The 17,207-nt window shown below is 42.1% G+C and overlaps 1 protein-coding gene across 9 annotated transcripts in view; it reads right to left on the bottom strand.

Moving 5' to 3' along the window:
- The window catches only part of FARP1 (FERM, ARH/RhoGEF and pleckstrin domain protein 1), a 195,022-nt gene that overhangs the window by 61,731 nt on the left and 116,084 nt on the right, over positions 1-17,207 (bottom strand). For all 9 annotated transcript variants that reach the window (XR_014618984.1, XM_084298530.1, XM_084298524.1 and 6 more), the window contains 4 exons: positions 8,459-8,563; positions 3,669-3,711; positions 2,390-2,468; positions 37-134 (listed from right to left, as the gene is read on the bottom strand). Coding sequence is in view for 8 of the 9 variants with exons in the window: in XM_084298530.1 (XP_084154656.1) it covers positions 37-134; positions 2,390-2,468; positions 3,669-3,711; positions 8,459-8,563 (325 nt within the window). In the remaining variant the exon portion in view is untranslated. The remainder of the gene's footprint in view (positions 1-36; positions 135-2,389; positions 2,469-3,668; positions 3,712-8,458; positions 8,564-17,207) is intronic.

Raw genomic sequence — 17,207 nt, 5'->3', positions numbered from 1 at the left:
TTATCATCCTGGAAAAGAAGAAAGAAGCAAACTTACACTGTACTATGTGTGAGATTAAGAGGGCAGTGCTGGTATCATTACACGTTAGCCTTCCCTGTGCCAGGTCCTGCTTCACTTGCAATGCAAATAGGTACCTGCAAAACAAACACGAACAAAGAGTTACACGAAGCAGGAGGGAAAGATGGAAAAGTATCCATTTTTTTCAACAGGTTCCTTTCACTTTTTGGCATCTACAGAAGCGATCTGAATTTCCTAAGTTTAGAGGCTAAATAAAATGTAACAGGTACTGTATTACAGTCATTAGTCTTACATGGTTGCTGCTAAGCAGAACCATGGTATCTCTCTTTCTCACTCCTTTTCTCTCTATTTTAACCAGATCAATGAGATCTGGAAGTGGCAATGGAAGTAAATGTGACAGCTATTACGTGCTCAGCAACTATACCGCAAGCAGCAGAAGATAATGGGCCTGCTTGTAACTATGAAGAAACACCAGATAAACCAGTGATTTAGAGTTATCACTAAGTTCTTGTAGAACAGAAGGGGAACTTTAAAGTTTCCACCTTGGCTCTCACCTGGAAATGAGAAGCAAGATCATCATTGTACTACTCTAGCTAGCTCTGATACTTTGCAGCCCCGTTACCTGTAGCACCACCAGCCGTATTTAACATATTTGCTTCCAAACAAGCCACGTAGGGCAATTCAACAGCCTATGTGTGTGGACATCACAGGTCCACAACACTATTTCAACATTTACATTTCTTCTAGCTTCTACAGGACTTAAAATATCTCAGTTCCACTCCATAACAAATGTTTCTCTAGAAAAAAATGACCTAATAGTGAGCATTTCCCCTATACTTGGTATGTAACCCAAATTAGACAGGCACCTTACTTAACAAGCCTTCCAATGACCACAGTTCCTCTGGGGAGGAATTCCTACTAGGATCTCAACAGTTTTTACTAATTACTGTATTTAATTTTTTTTACTAATTTCCTGTATTTTAATATATTCAGTGAGAAGCTCTAATTTGAAGAGTGAGTTTCTGAATGAGATGTAGGTAAATTAAATGAAAAATGCAAACTGAGTTGAGAGAATGGAAGCTAACATACACAGTACATGAAATAATATAGCAGATCTAAATAACATCCTTTTGAAACCTCCAGACACCTGCCTTACCACATAAAATTCACCCCAGTTGAAGAATAAAGCACAATAATGTTATATTCTCTGCTCTCCAAGTGATGAAGCAGTTCCCTGTGGAAATTCTTTCACATCTTACACACTGCTGTGTACATACATTCAAGGGCCCTAGCACACACATTTAAAATCTAACTAAAAAAGTCATTAAGATTCAGAGACACGTCTCCAGGCACAGGAAGAAATCCCCAAAAATCAATTTACAGTGCACATTCTAAGCAGCTGATATGCAGAATATCTACTCAGAAGCAGAATGCTTAATTACTAACATAGCAATGTGAATTTTCATTCATTCCTTTATTTTTACTCAGTCTTTCAAGAAAATATTCCTTCTTCCTACTTTTCCATTTTTCTCTGCCCAAGCCAGTAAGGCTTTGGAATCATTTTTTTTTCCCCCATTGCATTGCTCTATTACCAAACCAAGACAGAGATAAACACAGAACACCACAAAGGTGGACTTGTTCTTTACAAAGCAGGTTATGGAGATACAAAAGCTCCTTGTAAAAGATGACATCACCTTAAGGGAAGATTAAAAGTAAAAACTAAGAATTAAAATACTGAATCAGAACAGAAAAAAATGTAATTACAAAAATACTAACCGTAGACCTGATAAAGAGTTGACAAGTTTCAGTGATAAAATACTGTAATGAAATGGAGTGTTTTGACTAAAAAGAAAGGCTTTGCTAATGAGGAAAAACCTTACTAGGTCCCTCATATGTGTATTGACTTACGATCCATCTCTCTCCATGCCAACACAGCATGAAATTTAGAGCTCAAATCAAGTTTCTAAAGAGCCTGAAAATAAACACATCCTTAAAGAATTGTATCTTTAAGAAATACATGTCTATCCTTGTCTACTTGCCTCTTCCTCTTCATTTTATTCCCTCTCTTTTCCATTTCTGCATCTCTGAAGTCCCAGTTCCAGCCACTGGCTACATAAATAGGGTCCCCCAGCTGCCTCAACTTGGCAAATCCTGCAGGACAACTCTGTCCCAAACATGAGTGCAGAGTCACATGTGTCCCTCAGTATAGAGAAGTGCCCCAGGGCACTCAATGGTGGGGAAATAACATCAAGTTAATTCGGAGAGGGAGCCATTGATCCCATCATCTCACCCTATGATCTCAGATCCCATGTTCTCCCCTCTGCCCACCAGCAATTTAACAGAAAAATAGTACAGTCACACAACTACTAACCTTGTCAATTCCTCCTGCAGCTGAGCATGGTCAGGTGGGAAGAATTTTACCACAAATTTTACAACAACATGCTTCGGTCCTAGGGGAAACATCAAAGGAGGTTAGTGATACGTTTGTAACATGCCAGCCAAATTTTATGACACAGAATGATGCACAAGGGATATGTGGAATCTGCAGCGCATACATATACACACTAATCTCCCATCCTTTGTCAGTATTTTTGACGCTCTTCAGGTTATTTAGAAATGACGAAATAAAACTTATACAATAAAACAATAAACACAATGAAACAGAGCAATGAATAAGCACAATAAAATAGAACAGACACTTGGTGGAGGGCTACTCTGCCAAAACCAAGTCTGGTTTTAGTAATTGTATCAGTTGATCCAATAACATATACTAAGTGTGTCTATTACCCTTGATTCAGAACAGGAGGGAGCTAAATACAGACTGGTTTTCAACTCCAGCAGCAAATTACTCTTTCTGTGCTAACAGCAGCACATTTGTTTTGACTCTTACAAATAGAGTAAGTCACAAACTGGGTCCAGTGACAAAAGGAGCAACGCATCTCTCGTGAGAGGGAGGGTTTCCAGAGAATATACCAATACTAACCTGACCAGAAAGGCACCTAGTGGTAAAGCTCAGGAAATGAAGACTTTTACTGATATTTGACAGGGAAACAGAATCACCAAAACCTTTCTTGTTCACTTCTCTTCCCAAAGCTGATGGCTATGTACAATTTCCTTTTCTCTCCCACTGCAACGTTCCCTGACTTCCCTAGCCCAGCCATTTTCTCCTCTGGGGCTAAGACATTTCCAAGTGCTGCAGCAGTGCCCTGTTAGCTGTCACAAATTTGCCTGCTCCTTCCCATTAGTAACTTCTTTCAGTTCTTTTTCTTTTATCCTGATTACGGTATCTCAGGAACGTGTGCTCCCTCAAATCCTTCTTTATTGCATCCTTTTTTCTCTGCAAAACTGTTCATTACCTCAGTGCTCCTAGTGCCTGACTAAACCTTCTCAATCTGCCGCTGGCTCAGCCCTGTCAATATAAAAGGCAAAACCAGAGGCGTTCGATGTCTGTGTGCTTTGTAGAACTTGCTGCTGGGACACAATTTCACAGCAAGCACCGTATGTCTCTCAAGGTCAGAACAGAAATAAGAAATAATCCAAACAAAAATCAGAAAAGGACGTTGAGAAGATAAAGGTACCAACTGACAGAGTACTTACTTACTTGGCTGCTCTTGAACCAACATAATAAATGTCAGTAAGGAAGTACTTACTTCTAATCTGTTTCATAACAGGCTTCAAAAGATCAAGCCACACCTGAAAACAAAAAGAAGGTGATGTTATAAACTCTAAACAAATGCATTTTTCATTGCATTAGATTTTAGATTTGCTTTTACTTATCTGTTTTTTTTCAGTGTGGGTTTTCTCCCCAGAACTCTTGAAGATGCTCAGGAAAGAGAACTGTCAATGAGTTGCTGCTGGGGCATAGCTTTCGCAACAGTACAAATTCAGGGAGTTGGGAACACTGACATTTTCCCTTTACTTGTCTCAGATACCAACAGTCGCAGCATGTTTGGTCAGCAGCCCTTCATTTTGTGGAGAAGTGAAAGAAGAAGCTGAGAAAAAGACAGTCCTGTGCTGTCCCTGTGGTCCTCACTCAAATTAACTTTCTACAGATCTGGGATTTCTGCTTTCTACAGATCTGGGAAGCTCAGGCCAATGCTTTCTTAATTGGGTGCAGTGCAACTTCGGCAAATAGTTTATTTTCATCTGTTTTTTTAGCAGCCTGCTTTTTCTGGACATCGCATGCGTCTTTCCTTTGGATTTCAAAAGAGAAGGAATGGATTGAAATGGCGTGTTCAAAGCCTAAAAGCCAACTCTGTAGTCTCAATCAAAAGGGCCTGGACGTATCACCTATCCACCTGAGGCAGCCTGCAGAAAGCCCGGGGAGAATCACACACAAGATAAAAGCCAAATGACACGCAGGAACCGGGGAAGTGTGACAGCTCGCCGAATTCAGCTGATAACCGTGCCCGAGATTTGTGTTTTGTTATCGCACTGAATTGCAGGGAGCCCCTTCCTTAGAGACTTCTGGAAGCTGCGGAGGAACTTCCTACAGCCCTCACAAAGGTTAAAGCCATTAAAAAACAAATCAACCAAGTCTTCCTCCAGGGAAAAAATCTATATTTAAATGAATACACCTTTGACCTTGAATAATTTTAGGTTGCGGAGAGACTGAAACACGCTCAAAATACCCATTTTAGAAAATCACCTGAGAAGCCAGACAGAAGCAGGCCTGCCTGGCTGCTGTAGCTGTGCCAATGCTGTTTGCTATTTTCCTAATCACCATAGGAGTGCTTGCAATTAGCAAAGAGCTCACATTCCTACCCTGTTACACTCCCTAATGTTTCTCAATGGAATTCTTTTTATGTTTCGCAGCCTGTGAAAGTCTCTTTCTCTGGAAAGGCTCAAGAAGCTTGGTTATCCAAGAATAGGAAAACAGTGTTTATCACCTGTTAAACTCGTTCTGACACTTTTTGGCATTTCGGTAACTTAAACTGTTTTGTTTCAGAAAGTTGGCATGGACGTAAGCTGCATGAAGGTCAGGATCTTTGCCAAGCGTAGCGGAGAAAAAAAAAATCCTGAATATGAAACAGGCAATTTACAAGAACATGGGAGTCATATTTTTGATCCCAAAAAAATGTCTCCCAGAGGAAGTTTATGATAAAGCATGAGCACTGCAAGTACATCATTCCTTTCTCCGCTTTCCCAATCACCCTACAAGCAAGTCACAGAATCCTTTATCAGGCTGGAAGGTGGGGCAAGATGAAGACCTCATCAGCGCCACCGAACCCAGGCAATCAAAACTTACACATCATGCGGCTCCCACCCTGTAGCTATGCACAGTCAGTCTGAGCTTGATTTATAAACTGGAAAAATACTGTGAGGATGCACTTAGGATTCCTGCTTTTCATTTTCTCTGCATCTACCAAGGCTAGATTCTTCATTTCTTAAACAAAATTGGGCATTCCATGATAGTGACTGGATTTCTGCAGCTGGAGAACTGGGGCAGACATCAAGTGTGATGAAACTTTGTAAAACCCCAGATTTGGCAACAATGCCTCATTTCCCCTTGTCCTGGGGTGAAGTGCAGCCCTCACACCCTGTGTTCACCTCCCATGCACATCTTCTCTGCTACATACATAGCAAACGAACACATCCAGCTGCCAGGCATCATGGCATACAACTGGCAATGTGTGAAGCATGAAGTCTGGAGCCCTGCATGTTGAAACAAACACAGCTGAACTGCGAATACATGGCTTCGTGTACATATGATCACATCTAAACAAATATGCTCTGAATATTTATTTTTCTTTTTACATTCTGTTCTACACCGGACGAGTGATTAATTCTCTTCAGATGATATGAATATAAAATATGCATGTGTGTTTTCTTTCTTAGATATGAAACTAAACACAATTTTTTATTTGCACAATGCTTGAATTCTACGTTATGGCCCTTACAAGGCTCAAAAAGGTTTAAATCCCACAGGAACATTTACATCAACTACATCACAGAAACTGGTAATTATGACTTAAATGTAAATACTGCTCTCACCCCGAATGCTGCTCCATACCAAAACAATGATTCATAATCAAATCTCTTGCTTTAAGAGCTTCTGTGAGCTGTTTTTAAAATGGATAGCATAGCATAGCATAGCATAGGATAGGATAGGATAGGATAGGATAGGATAGGATAGGATAGGATAGGATAGGATAGGATAGTTCAGTTGGAAGGGACCTATAAAGACCATGAAGTCCGACTGCTTGACCAATTCATGGCTAACCAGAAGTGAAAACAAATTATTAAGGGCATTATCCAGATGTCTCCTGAATACTGACAGGCAGGGGGCATCAACCACCCCACTAGGAAGCTTGTCCCTGTGTTTGAGCACCCTCATGGTAAAGAAATTTTTCCTTTGTCTAGTGTGAACCTCCCCTTTGTGCTGTTCCTGCGTGTCCTGTCATAGGTTACTAATGAGACCAGAGACCAGCACCTCCTTCTCAGCTTCTCCTCCTTGGGAAGGTGCAGAGATCATTGGTGTCACCTCTCAGCCTTCCCTGTTCCAGACAAGCCCACCCAAGTGTCCTCACATCTCCTCACAGGACATGCCTTCCAGTGCTTTTACCAGCTTTGTTGCACTCCTCTGGATGCTTGCAAGGACCTCAGCATCCTTTTTATGTTGCAGAGCCCATGCTGAAGACATTACTTCCACCATATTTCACTATTTTGGGGGCACAGCTGACGAGGGGTGAGCTAGATCTAGGGATCTCCCCCTTTTTCAGAAACAGAGACTGGATAAACTGGCAGACACACAGATCCGTGCTGTCAGATGCTTGGCTAATACTTCATTTTGCAAGGGTAGGGGCTGGATGAGTTACCACGCTTGATGTATGGAAGTATTGCCATGCATGTCAAACCGGGAACAGCCTTGGGGTTTTCTTTCAACCTTCCTCTTCATCACAGAGCCCCAGATCCCCCACTGAGATCATCTGGATGTATTTCCAGCCTGCCACTGCAAGGGCCTCAGGCACTGGCAGCACCTCAATCTCTCCTGTGTTCTGCCTCGAGCAAATAAACCATTTTGTTTTCACAAGACTGCAAACTGTTAGTTTACTTCAGGTCTCTGAGCAAAACACAGAGGGTCATCTATTTGAAACTTAATGACCTGTGAAGTAGGGAAGGTCAATCAAATGACCTTCTCTATTTTCTAGAAAACTAAAAAGCAACTGTATACACACACTAGAAGTTAGGATTTGTTTCAGCTTTATATACATACATCAGAAATGTCAGCTTGTCACCACTAACATGGATGCTCTGTTGTAGTAGCACTGTAGAGTTGCACTGTTTTGAAGGGTCACATTAAGCTCTCAAGTTACCTACAGCATTAGCCAAGGATATTTGGCAGAATATGAAACTTTTTAGGAAGTTGTGTTTCATGCAAATCCAGGAGCAAACCGGATCATTTTTAAAGATCGATGTCCATTTTTCAAAATTTCCTCTTTAATTATAGTTAGCCAAAAGCTTTATGACCTGTAGCATTCAGTTAGAGTGCCTATGTTAGCCTGCACTAAGGCATGACAACAGATTACTGCAGCAGCAGATAAATCCTTTTTGGCTTTTGGTTAAGAAATATTGCTTCTTAAAGTAATTTTATATAGAGACAGATACAGATATTTTTTTTTCTAATTGCCCAAAGTCACCTCCTTTAGGTCAGCCAGGCTACATGTGCAGAACTCACTGAACAGGCAGCAAATCCAGTATACACCAGCACGTACAGGTCAAACAACCCAGACACCTGGCCCACATACCAGGAGGTCACACACGAAGTCTGAAGGGAAACAAACCTCAGAACAAAAGCCATCGTAGTCTGGGAAGTCATTCGACTTTGGCTTTTCTCTGCTACTGTTCCCACCCTGGAAGTATTAGTGCAATATCTGAATGCTGTCGGCACCTGCACTCAGAGTCCAAAGTGTGAGGACCAGCACACCTGCCGTGCTACATGGCTCCCCAGACAGGACTTTCAACAGTTTACTTATATATTTATCCTCTCCCCACCCCCCCTCTTTTTTATTAACCTCGTTATATTTTATCTAATCATCTTCCTGTCCCAAGATGTTTTTCATGGAACTGTGTCACAGTCGTCGTTAACTTCTCTGTCTGCAGACTCCATGCTCCAGATTATGCATGACTGTAAAATCAGAGCTGAGACTCTGCAGCAGACCAGCCTCTGGCTTCTCTACTGCAACTGATAAAGACGAAATGCCGTCCAACTCCTGTCTGAATTGGCTGCTATTTTCAACACAGATGAAACCTGACAGGACTAATCAGATTTTAAAAACATTGCTTCAACTTCAGCAGGCAAGAACTGTACTGTTGTTTTTTTTTTTAAGTCTTATTTTTTTTCTTTTGAAATTCAGCGTTAAACACACCTTGTAAGTAAGGAGCAGGAAGAGAGAATACAGTGTGTATGCAGATGAAAACCAGGTGAAAATTAACATACCATCATCTTTTTATGATCTGGAAATTCAAGACCAAAATAGTCGCCTTCAACAAGGTTCAGGTGGTTGCAAACAGCATCGTGCAAAACTTTCCCTGGAGCTCTTTGCTGTAAGAAGAAAACAAAGCCTAGGGTTAAGTGCTGCAGATTAACAAAGATGCTTTTAATTAGTGGCAGAAAAATTACTATGCTAAGAAGTTGTCCAGAAAACAGCACTGCCAATACAGCTTACAAAATCAGTGGTTATTTCAACCATACCCACAGGGCAGCTGAAAGTAATTACTCTAATTTTAAAGCTATGGAAAATATCCACCCATCCCTGGATGGCAGCTAAGAATGAACCTTTAGAGCGTTTTTGGTTTGAGAGAAAAATACCATGAATTAGAAAATTGGTATGAAGCACCAAGGCTGGTCAAGGCTCCTCTGTGTTACTCTCGCAAGAGTTAATGAGTAAATCAGAGGAGTCAAGAGCAAGCATTTCCTTCTCCACTATAAAAGTCTTCTCACTACAAAGACCAGATGTTCTAGCCCAATATTAGCTCCCAGAGCTGCAGTTTTGCTGATTGTAAGGATTCTTCTCATCAGCACATCAGTTAAATCCACACCTGCAGCAAATACGGCAAATTACAGCTCACCAGCAATTCTTTGGCAGAAAACCCACACTTTTTCAGTGAAAAAGGCCAATCACTGAAATCAAATATTTTTGTTCTTTGCAGAAATGCACCTATTTTAACTCAAGAGTCCCTGAAAAAGAGATCTCCGCTCACTTGAGAATAAATAATAGCCCACTAAATGGCACAAACTCCACCAGCACAAGAGACCCGTGTTCCTAATTACACCCCAACTGAGTGCCCTTGCACTCAACCCACAGACTCGCCCTTTCCCTTTCTGCCCAGTAAATAATTATTAGAGCAAAATGAAACAGCAGAAACACAGTGAACGAAAGAAAACCATGTGAGGCAGGCTGTTGGGTTGGTGAGCCGAGTCAGGAAGGGCAAACCTGAGCTCAGGTCCCTGCATCTCCTGGCCATGCCCTTAACCAACAGGCTTACTGCATAGGAGTTGTGAGAGGGAAATAGGCGGTAGCGAGGCTTGAGCAATAGAAAGGATGCCCTTTTTCTGCTGCAGGACGCAGTGACCTGATACATCAAGGCTGGCTGGTTTTGAGAGCGAAGTTGGAAGGGGAAAGCCAAATTCACCTCCTAGGAACTTGCTGAGCAGGTTTGTGCCCCGGGTACACACATTGCCTCTAACAGACCTATTGCTCCATGAACTGTTTGTTCGTGTTACCCACAGCAAACGCTGGCCTTACGAATGCTGCCGGAAAACAGACGGAGAACAATCAGAGAGCAGCACTCATTTTTCAAGCATTCATCAAAACCAACCTCGCTGTAACTGCAACAGTTCATCCCCAAATGCCGAACGAGGACAGAGAAGGAGAGAGAAAAAAAAGGAATCTGATGCAACACCATGTAAAACAAAACTTAAGTGTGAATATATTTGAATGGGCTCACTTCGTGTTCTCCAGCTTGGTTACACTGCAAACATCTGTGATGACCAACACCCAGCCTGCGCCAGCCCCTGCGCCCCGTGTCTCCTAACCGAGTTTCCCACGTTTTCCACTCCATCTCCTGCTGTACATAGGCACGCCCAAACATACATCATCTTTCAGTGAAAGGGCTTCCCAGTAAGTGCATTTTGTTAGAGGCAAGAGAATATTATTAAAAAGATGCTCAACCTAGTGTAATAACTCTAGTAGCTCGCTGCACTGAAAATACACTGATGGAGAAACTTCAGGCAAATGCCCCTGCTGCTAGAGAGCAGAAGGCCATTTTTAAGAGCCTTCCTCACTGAAAGAGTCAGATGGTATCTGGCACAGCCCAAACTGCATTGTTCCTCCCAGGAGAACAGGTGCCTCCAGGAACAGGCAGGTATAGGACCAACCACCAGGAGAAGATGCAGAGCCCACCTGCGCTACCCCACCGCATAAGGTTAGCTGAGGAGAGCTGGCCCGTCTGATCTCAGACCACGAGTAAAAGCAGCTGATTAAAACCTGCTGGGTGTTTTCTGAAAGTTTTTTTTTGTTTTGTTTTGTTTTTGTTTTGTTTTTTTTTTACTTATATGCATCTAGACAACAGAACGGCAGTCTTGTAGCATTTATGTCACTCGGCATTTTCTCTGAAGTGTGTCTCAGTAACATGAAATGCTTCTTACTCGAGTATTTGTAAATAAGATTATCATTCTAAACTCATCTTAGCTTTGATCAGTCCAAGTCAGAATAAAATCTGGCAGTTTATTCGAGGGGAAACACTGTGCATATAAAACGCGCTGAGATTTAGAGCCTGGTGACGCTCCTGGTCTTGCAGGACCAGAAGGAGAAGTACGACATCCAAAAATGCAGCAACTCCCTGGTCTTACAGAGATGTTGATTCAGGGCAGTTCCATGACATCCCTACTAAAAAATTTAAACACGATAAATTAAAATCTCAGTCTGCTGGGTGAGGAACCAAAACAGCAGGCACTGGAGGCGCAGGAAACCCCAGCTGACAGAGGAAGCATTCAGGGTCGAGTGTGCCACACCAGGGGCAGCATCAGCAGCCAGCAGTTGTGTCTGACTTCAGCGTGCTTACAAGGCCTATGGGACAGCACAAGTCTTCTCCAGAACGTGGGAGGCATTTTCCAACCAGCAAGACGCCTGCCTCAGGCACTGAGCACAAAGGCAAAGCTTCATCAGCTCCCGTCCCATGGCTCTGTGGATGCACCTGCATCTCACAAGCTGCAGTTTGGCCACTTTCCATGCTCCACGCTGGTGTGGGCCTCATCCATGAGGCCCCAGGAGCTCCCTACAGCTCATAGAAGAAGGGCCTTCTCCAGCCATGGCGCAAAAGCACAGGCTTCTTCTCAGTAGGCCTTCTCTTCCCATCATGAAAGCCTCACATGCTGAGGAGAGGGAAGGCTCAGAAGGTCATAGATGTGGCCAAACACTGAGGGCAGGGGGAAAGGGAGCCAAAAGAACTATCTCCTAAGCCTCATTGAGTAAGAGCTCCCACCAGGGAGGGAAAGAGCTGACCTGAAGGTGAAGGTCAAGAGGAGGACAAGGCATGCAAGTGGGATGTTGACATGGAAGCCGCTGTGATGAAGGCTGGTGGCAAGACCATAAAGATAAGACCATTAGCTATTGTGGATGCCCCCCAGCTGGAAGGTGGGGAGGGAAACAAAGCAGGGAAGCTGCTGCTGCAGGTGGCAGTCCCCTGCTCCTATTTTTGTTGACAGCCAGATTCACGTTTAATCATAGAATCACAGAATCATCTAGGTTGGCAAAGACCTTCAAGATCATCAGATACAACCATCAACCTGACTGACCAAGTCCCATCGCTAACCCATGTCCCTTAGTGCCACATCCACGTGTCTCTTAAATACCTCCAGGGATGGGGACCCCACCATTCCCCAGGCAGCCCATTCCAATGCTGGACCACCCTCTCAGAGAAGAAATTCCTCTTAATATTCAGTCTAATCCTCCCCTGGCACAACGTGGGGGCTGTTAATCAGTGAAGAAAGACCGCAGCTCCTGAGGGCAATGCCTCCCATCCCAAAACACCCATCCACATACATTGGCAGTGAACTTTTCCTAGGCGATACAGCTGTGCTCTTTTACTCTTGATGACAAGTAGCCCAGACACCTGTTTTACAGAGTTTGGTTAAGACGAGGTGAATCCCAGCCATGCTGACAGCAGGGAATTGCTGCTATTCTCTTGAGGTGGTATTTAGCTACACCAAAATCACACTCTAATTTTATTACACTGAAAAGAAGCTCGCTGATTTCAAGCTACACATCCTTATTGCTTAATACTTTTTGAACTGGCCTTTCATTTAGCTCTGTAAAATTACATTTTAAAAGTCACTTTACATTTTCAGGGAACGTCAGGCCACTAACTTCTAAATTATGAATAATGTGCATCACATTTAGCTGCAAGCTATGAAGGTACCCAAAGCAGTAAGCCTTACACATTGTGCATTCAGTATTTGCTGTCTGCTCATTATTTCAATCTTATTCAATTTCTCCTCCTTCTCCTCCCACTAAAATCCAAAACAGTAAGTTGCTTATGATCTTCCAGTGGTGAATATTTTAATAGATTTAACAATTCTTTAATGTTCTAGTGATCTCCAATCTTTTTTTTTAAAAAAAGTCTGCATACTGGCTTAGACCATTCTTTGGCACAGTCTGCAATACAGATTTTTTTTTTTTTTTAAAGGAAATTCACAGCAATATTTGGAAGACTTCCAAGACTTGAAAATAAGGGGGTTTGGACATATTCTTCTCACCCCCCTGCCAATTCATTTAGCAACTATTTCGCTAACCATCTACCAAATCAATGTGTCAGCTTATGACCAAAAGGTGATTTTAATATTTTTAATCTGTCTTGCCCACCTTCATCTGAAGTTTTTTTGTTTGTTTTTACATTACTGAGCAGTAACACCAGGTTAAAAAACAAATAAACAGCTTCTTTGGAACATCTGAAACATACCATCAGTACTTTGGTCAAAGTAAGAGCTTCATGTGGAAGCATAGTGTTTGCTTCTCTTCTTCAAAACTGCTGCAAATGGACCAGAAAAAGAAGTTTTTTGTTTTGTTTCTGCTCTTGCTAGTGCATTTGTAACACCTGATAAGGAGAGAAAATAAATCCTTTACATTTATTCACACCTGCCACAATATAAAGGGAGACATTTCTTCCCCTAATGAATGTCCCTGTCACATTTTGAGTGCATGAAACTGAAATGAGTCAACCTGGTCAAGATAAATATGTTAGAAATACTTAAATACTACATTGTACAACACTTAAACACAAAGTTTAAAAACTATTTGTTCTTTCAGTAGAAATTGCCCCCCAAAAAATGTATTTCAGTTTAGTGTGATTCCCAAATTATTTTATACTTCCGTTTAACAACTGAATTAAAATGATAGTGAAAACTTCCCCCAGTATTTTCGTATTTCTGCCATCATACAGTCACAATCAATACTAAAAATAACAACCCCACATTCCTAACAGCATGAATTTTCTCAGTTATTTGAAGTTGTTAAAAATTATGTATGTATCTTCAGCTCTAAAAGGATGAAAAACCAACAAGTGTTCACGATAAGCAAATAGCATAAAAATAACCTCAAAGATGAGACCAAGCAACAGGGTTCTTAAACAAATAACCCTGACAAAAAATGTATACATCAAAGTAGGCTGGAAAACTGCTCACAGGAGAACAGTGCTGCTAGCATCTGAAGAGAAATTTCATATTTCATCCAGTTCTACTTTCTGCCATAAAATGAAGTGCATATTTCATATTTAACAAAAGTCTATTGCTCAAAAGGTGGGTTAAAAGCAGTAAGGACCGATCTGGGTGTTGCTGCTCGGGACCTAACACTGCCAAGACACTTGGAGATGCCCTGCCCTCTTTCTCCTCTCCTCGCTTTCAAAGTGTAGGTGTTAATCCTATAGGAAGGATTAGACAGCTGTAAAAATAGCTTCAGACCATAAAGATAGCTCTTACACCTGGGCATACTAGTTTTTGCTCTACTGTCCAGCTTAGGCTGGGAAGTCCAGAAGAAGTGGGGTTCACCACCCTCTGTATACCAGGACCATGTAACAGCCTGTTGCTGCTGGCACACAAGAACTGGGATTTTAAAAAATCATTGCAATCTGTCACATTTTTCATACCAAAAGCCAGCATATCAGGGTCCCAGGGCATACAGTCACGTACTGGCAGAGAAGAAAGTCATACCCTGAAACGGAGCAGCCAGGCACTCTGGTCACTACATCGAAGCAAGCAGACCCTCACTCTGCACCTACAGCCACAAGGTATCAACCCCCTTTGGAGGGATGATGTGAAAGGGGTATGTTTTCATGATAACCTAAAGGCACCTCATTGCTTTTTAGGATATTTTCCATCATAGCATAGTGCAAGGCTCCACTCCTGGCATGTATCCCGCATGTTTTTGCACAGACTGCGTGCTGACCCTCAAAGGCAGGACTGAAGCCAAATGGAGTAACAAAATAAGTCTCTTATACAGCTTTAAAAAGGCAATTGATCATCTGCCGTGTACGTACAATAAGACTATTTAGTGTTCCCTTCTTGTTAGACTTCAGTGGACTGCTTTCCTACTTTATGCTCTCCACATAAGCTGTGTTCCCTTTCATACCAGTGCCTGCCTTTCATAGTCACTGATGTACGGTTTTATCCTTTGCTTGATTTTGTTGGTGGTGACAGGCTTTTAAACAGTACGACTGTAGAACATGGTGCTTTTTACTTCAGGTTTGTTTTACTTCAAATACCCGTCCTTAAAAAAAAAGAAAATGCAGCTGCAAAGTTAACTCTTTTTTCCCTCACCTATCAGCTACGACAAACAAAATGATTTGAAAAATGACTATTTTAGGTATGTGTTTACTCACTGAAAACCAACACAGTGAGCAATTATGGAGGCAAAAATACAAAGAGAAAGAACTTAATAACCATTGCATTCACTTGCATTTGTAGCACCTTCTTCAAAGAAACATGTAATTTTCTACAGTTGAATGTGCAGAGATTTGTAACTGTAGTCACACTCTTTTATTTCTGACTATGATAAACTGGCTTGTGCCGAGATATTTTCTAAAAAAGGCAAAAGCAGAAGGATTGTGCTGACTAGACTTTAAGCTCTCTTCTGATTCCCAAAATCAACTTTACCACAAATAGCCAACTGTAAAATTCAGGTGAACACTAAACACTTAACAGGAGAAGAAATTAAATATTACGTCTGCTTCTAAATAATTCTCTTTAATAGTTAAATAGAGTGGAAGGAAAAAGAAAAAAGATGATTTAGCAAAGCTGATGTAAAGTTGCATGATGAAACTATTTTCAGTTGTTCCTGATTAAGCCTCTTCTTGCAGCAGAGCCAGACCAACACAAAATTCAGCTACAGTAAATCCTCAAGTAACCACAGACCTCCATAATTATGGTACAGTAATGCTGCTGGGATCGGAGACTCTGCTTGGCCTCTTTTTACTTGGCTTGTAAAATGATGGTTTTATAACTTAATGGGCAAATACATGCCACACTGCATTATATATGCCGGTTCTTTGTGCAAGTGAGGAGATAAAAACCAAGAAGAGATGGGCTGGGCAGCTTCTGAAGCAAGCCTTGGGTATCACAGGCTAACCTGTCAGCTCCAAGTATAATGATCCAGCCATCTTAACGCTTTGCAGCTCTTACCAATGCAAATTGATGTTAATAGTCGTTTTATTTCTCTTTATTACTCTACTTTCTACCTGATGAGGAGTTTGTTACTGCAGAGCCAGCAACAACCACCTCAAAACTAGTGGAGCCCTTTGTGAAGAAGAGGCTGGGGAAGAACGAGGCAGATCTGCAGCCCGGGGAATTTTCTCATCTGGTCACTCAAGGGACAAAATCCCACACCACGATTTATTTCGTAGGTCCATCCCACTGTCACCAATGCCAAAGGAATCTGAACTTCTCATCAGCTACACACCACTAACCCTGCAGACCTGGAACTAGTCATCCTTTGGTCACTGCAATCTAAGTACACATCTGTTTATCCTGAAATGATAATCATGGTGAAAAGCATTAACAAAACACGTCATGAGCTGTTTCCCTGTTCTCTAGTTCCTTCAACTGCATTATAGCATTTTAACTGACTGACATCTAGCCCTCAGTTAGGAATTACACCTGCCTTTAACTTTTATGTACTGACTTAGAAAAACTACACTGGACACGCATGTACCTAAGAATCACTGTTATCAGCTTAAAAGGGATGTTCTGATCTCCTCTGCTAACAAATTCAGCTGAAAAACTTAATTTGTGTCTGGCTAAAGACCCTCCACGTAATTCTACTGATGGAGACAATGCATGTCTTTGCTTAAAATGTGAATGCTGTTTCCAGTAACCCCCTCAAAACCCAGCCCAAACACCACACTGCAATAACAGGTCTACCTGAGCTAATTAGTTCTGAAAATCCCCAAGCCTTGTTTCTTGTACTACAGCCATAATTGGTAGCTGTCTAAAGATAGGTGTAAAATATTTGTGGGGAGTCAGTAACAGTTTAAAGCTGCCCAATTTCTCACCCCAACCATCCAAGTCCTGGAGACTTCCAGTGGGAGACTCTTGCCAGAGCCACAGTCACTAAAACTAAATTACTTTCCTGCAACATCATTTCAAAGGCACACTGTGGACATGAAAAATTGAGACATTAAAAGAACAATGAAAAAACTTACTAGAAATATGTCAGCTAACTCCCTAAATTAGCTGCTGCCGATGCTGAGTCATCTCTGCCTAATTTTCCTAGCAAAGCTGAGAAGTGGTTTGTGGCTGTGCTTTATCCCGCTAGCAAGGCAAACATCCACTGCTGGAAGAGACTATTTTCCTTTCTGAAGAGTGCCATCAGCATGATGAACTCCAGCTTCAGGGCTTTGACACCAAATGGGGATGACTTGCAAGAACCACAGCCGGCCCGTCACGCATTTCAGACCTTGGAGTGAGTTTTGGGGCAGCTGCATGAAGCAGTGCCTTCCTTACCACCTGAAACAAGCTGCACGTAAGAAAAATGAAGGGCAACAATCCCTCCAGCTGGGTAGGTGGTGTCCCCAGCACGAGCTCTGCCCGCAGGGTTATGCCCCACAGCCGTCAGCAGCACAGGGATGCCTGCAGCCTGGCCACGGCGCGTGCGCTGCGGCTGCCGGCCTCAGAAAACACACCGCAGGCTTTGTTT

The sequence above is a fragment of the Netta rufina genome, assembly GCF_964035555.1.
Source record: "Netta rufina genome assembly, chromosome: 1".
In the NCBI taxonomy this organism is placed as follows: domain Eukaryota; kingdom Metazoa; phylum Chordata; class Aves; order Anseriformes; family Anatidae; genus Netta; species Netta rufina.
This window is presented reverse-complemented; position numbering and strand designations above follow the sequence as displayed.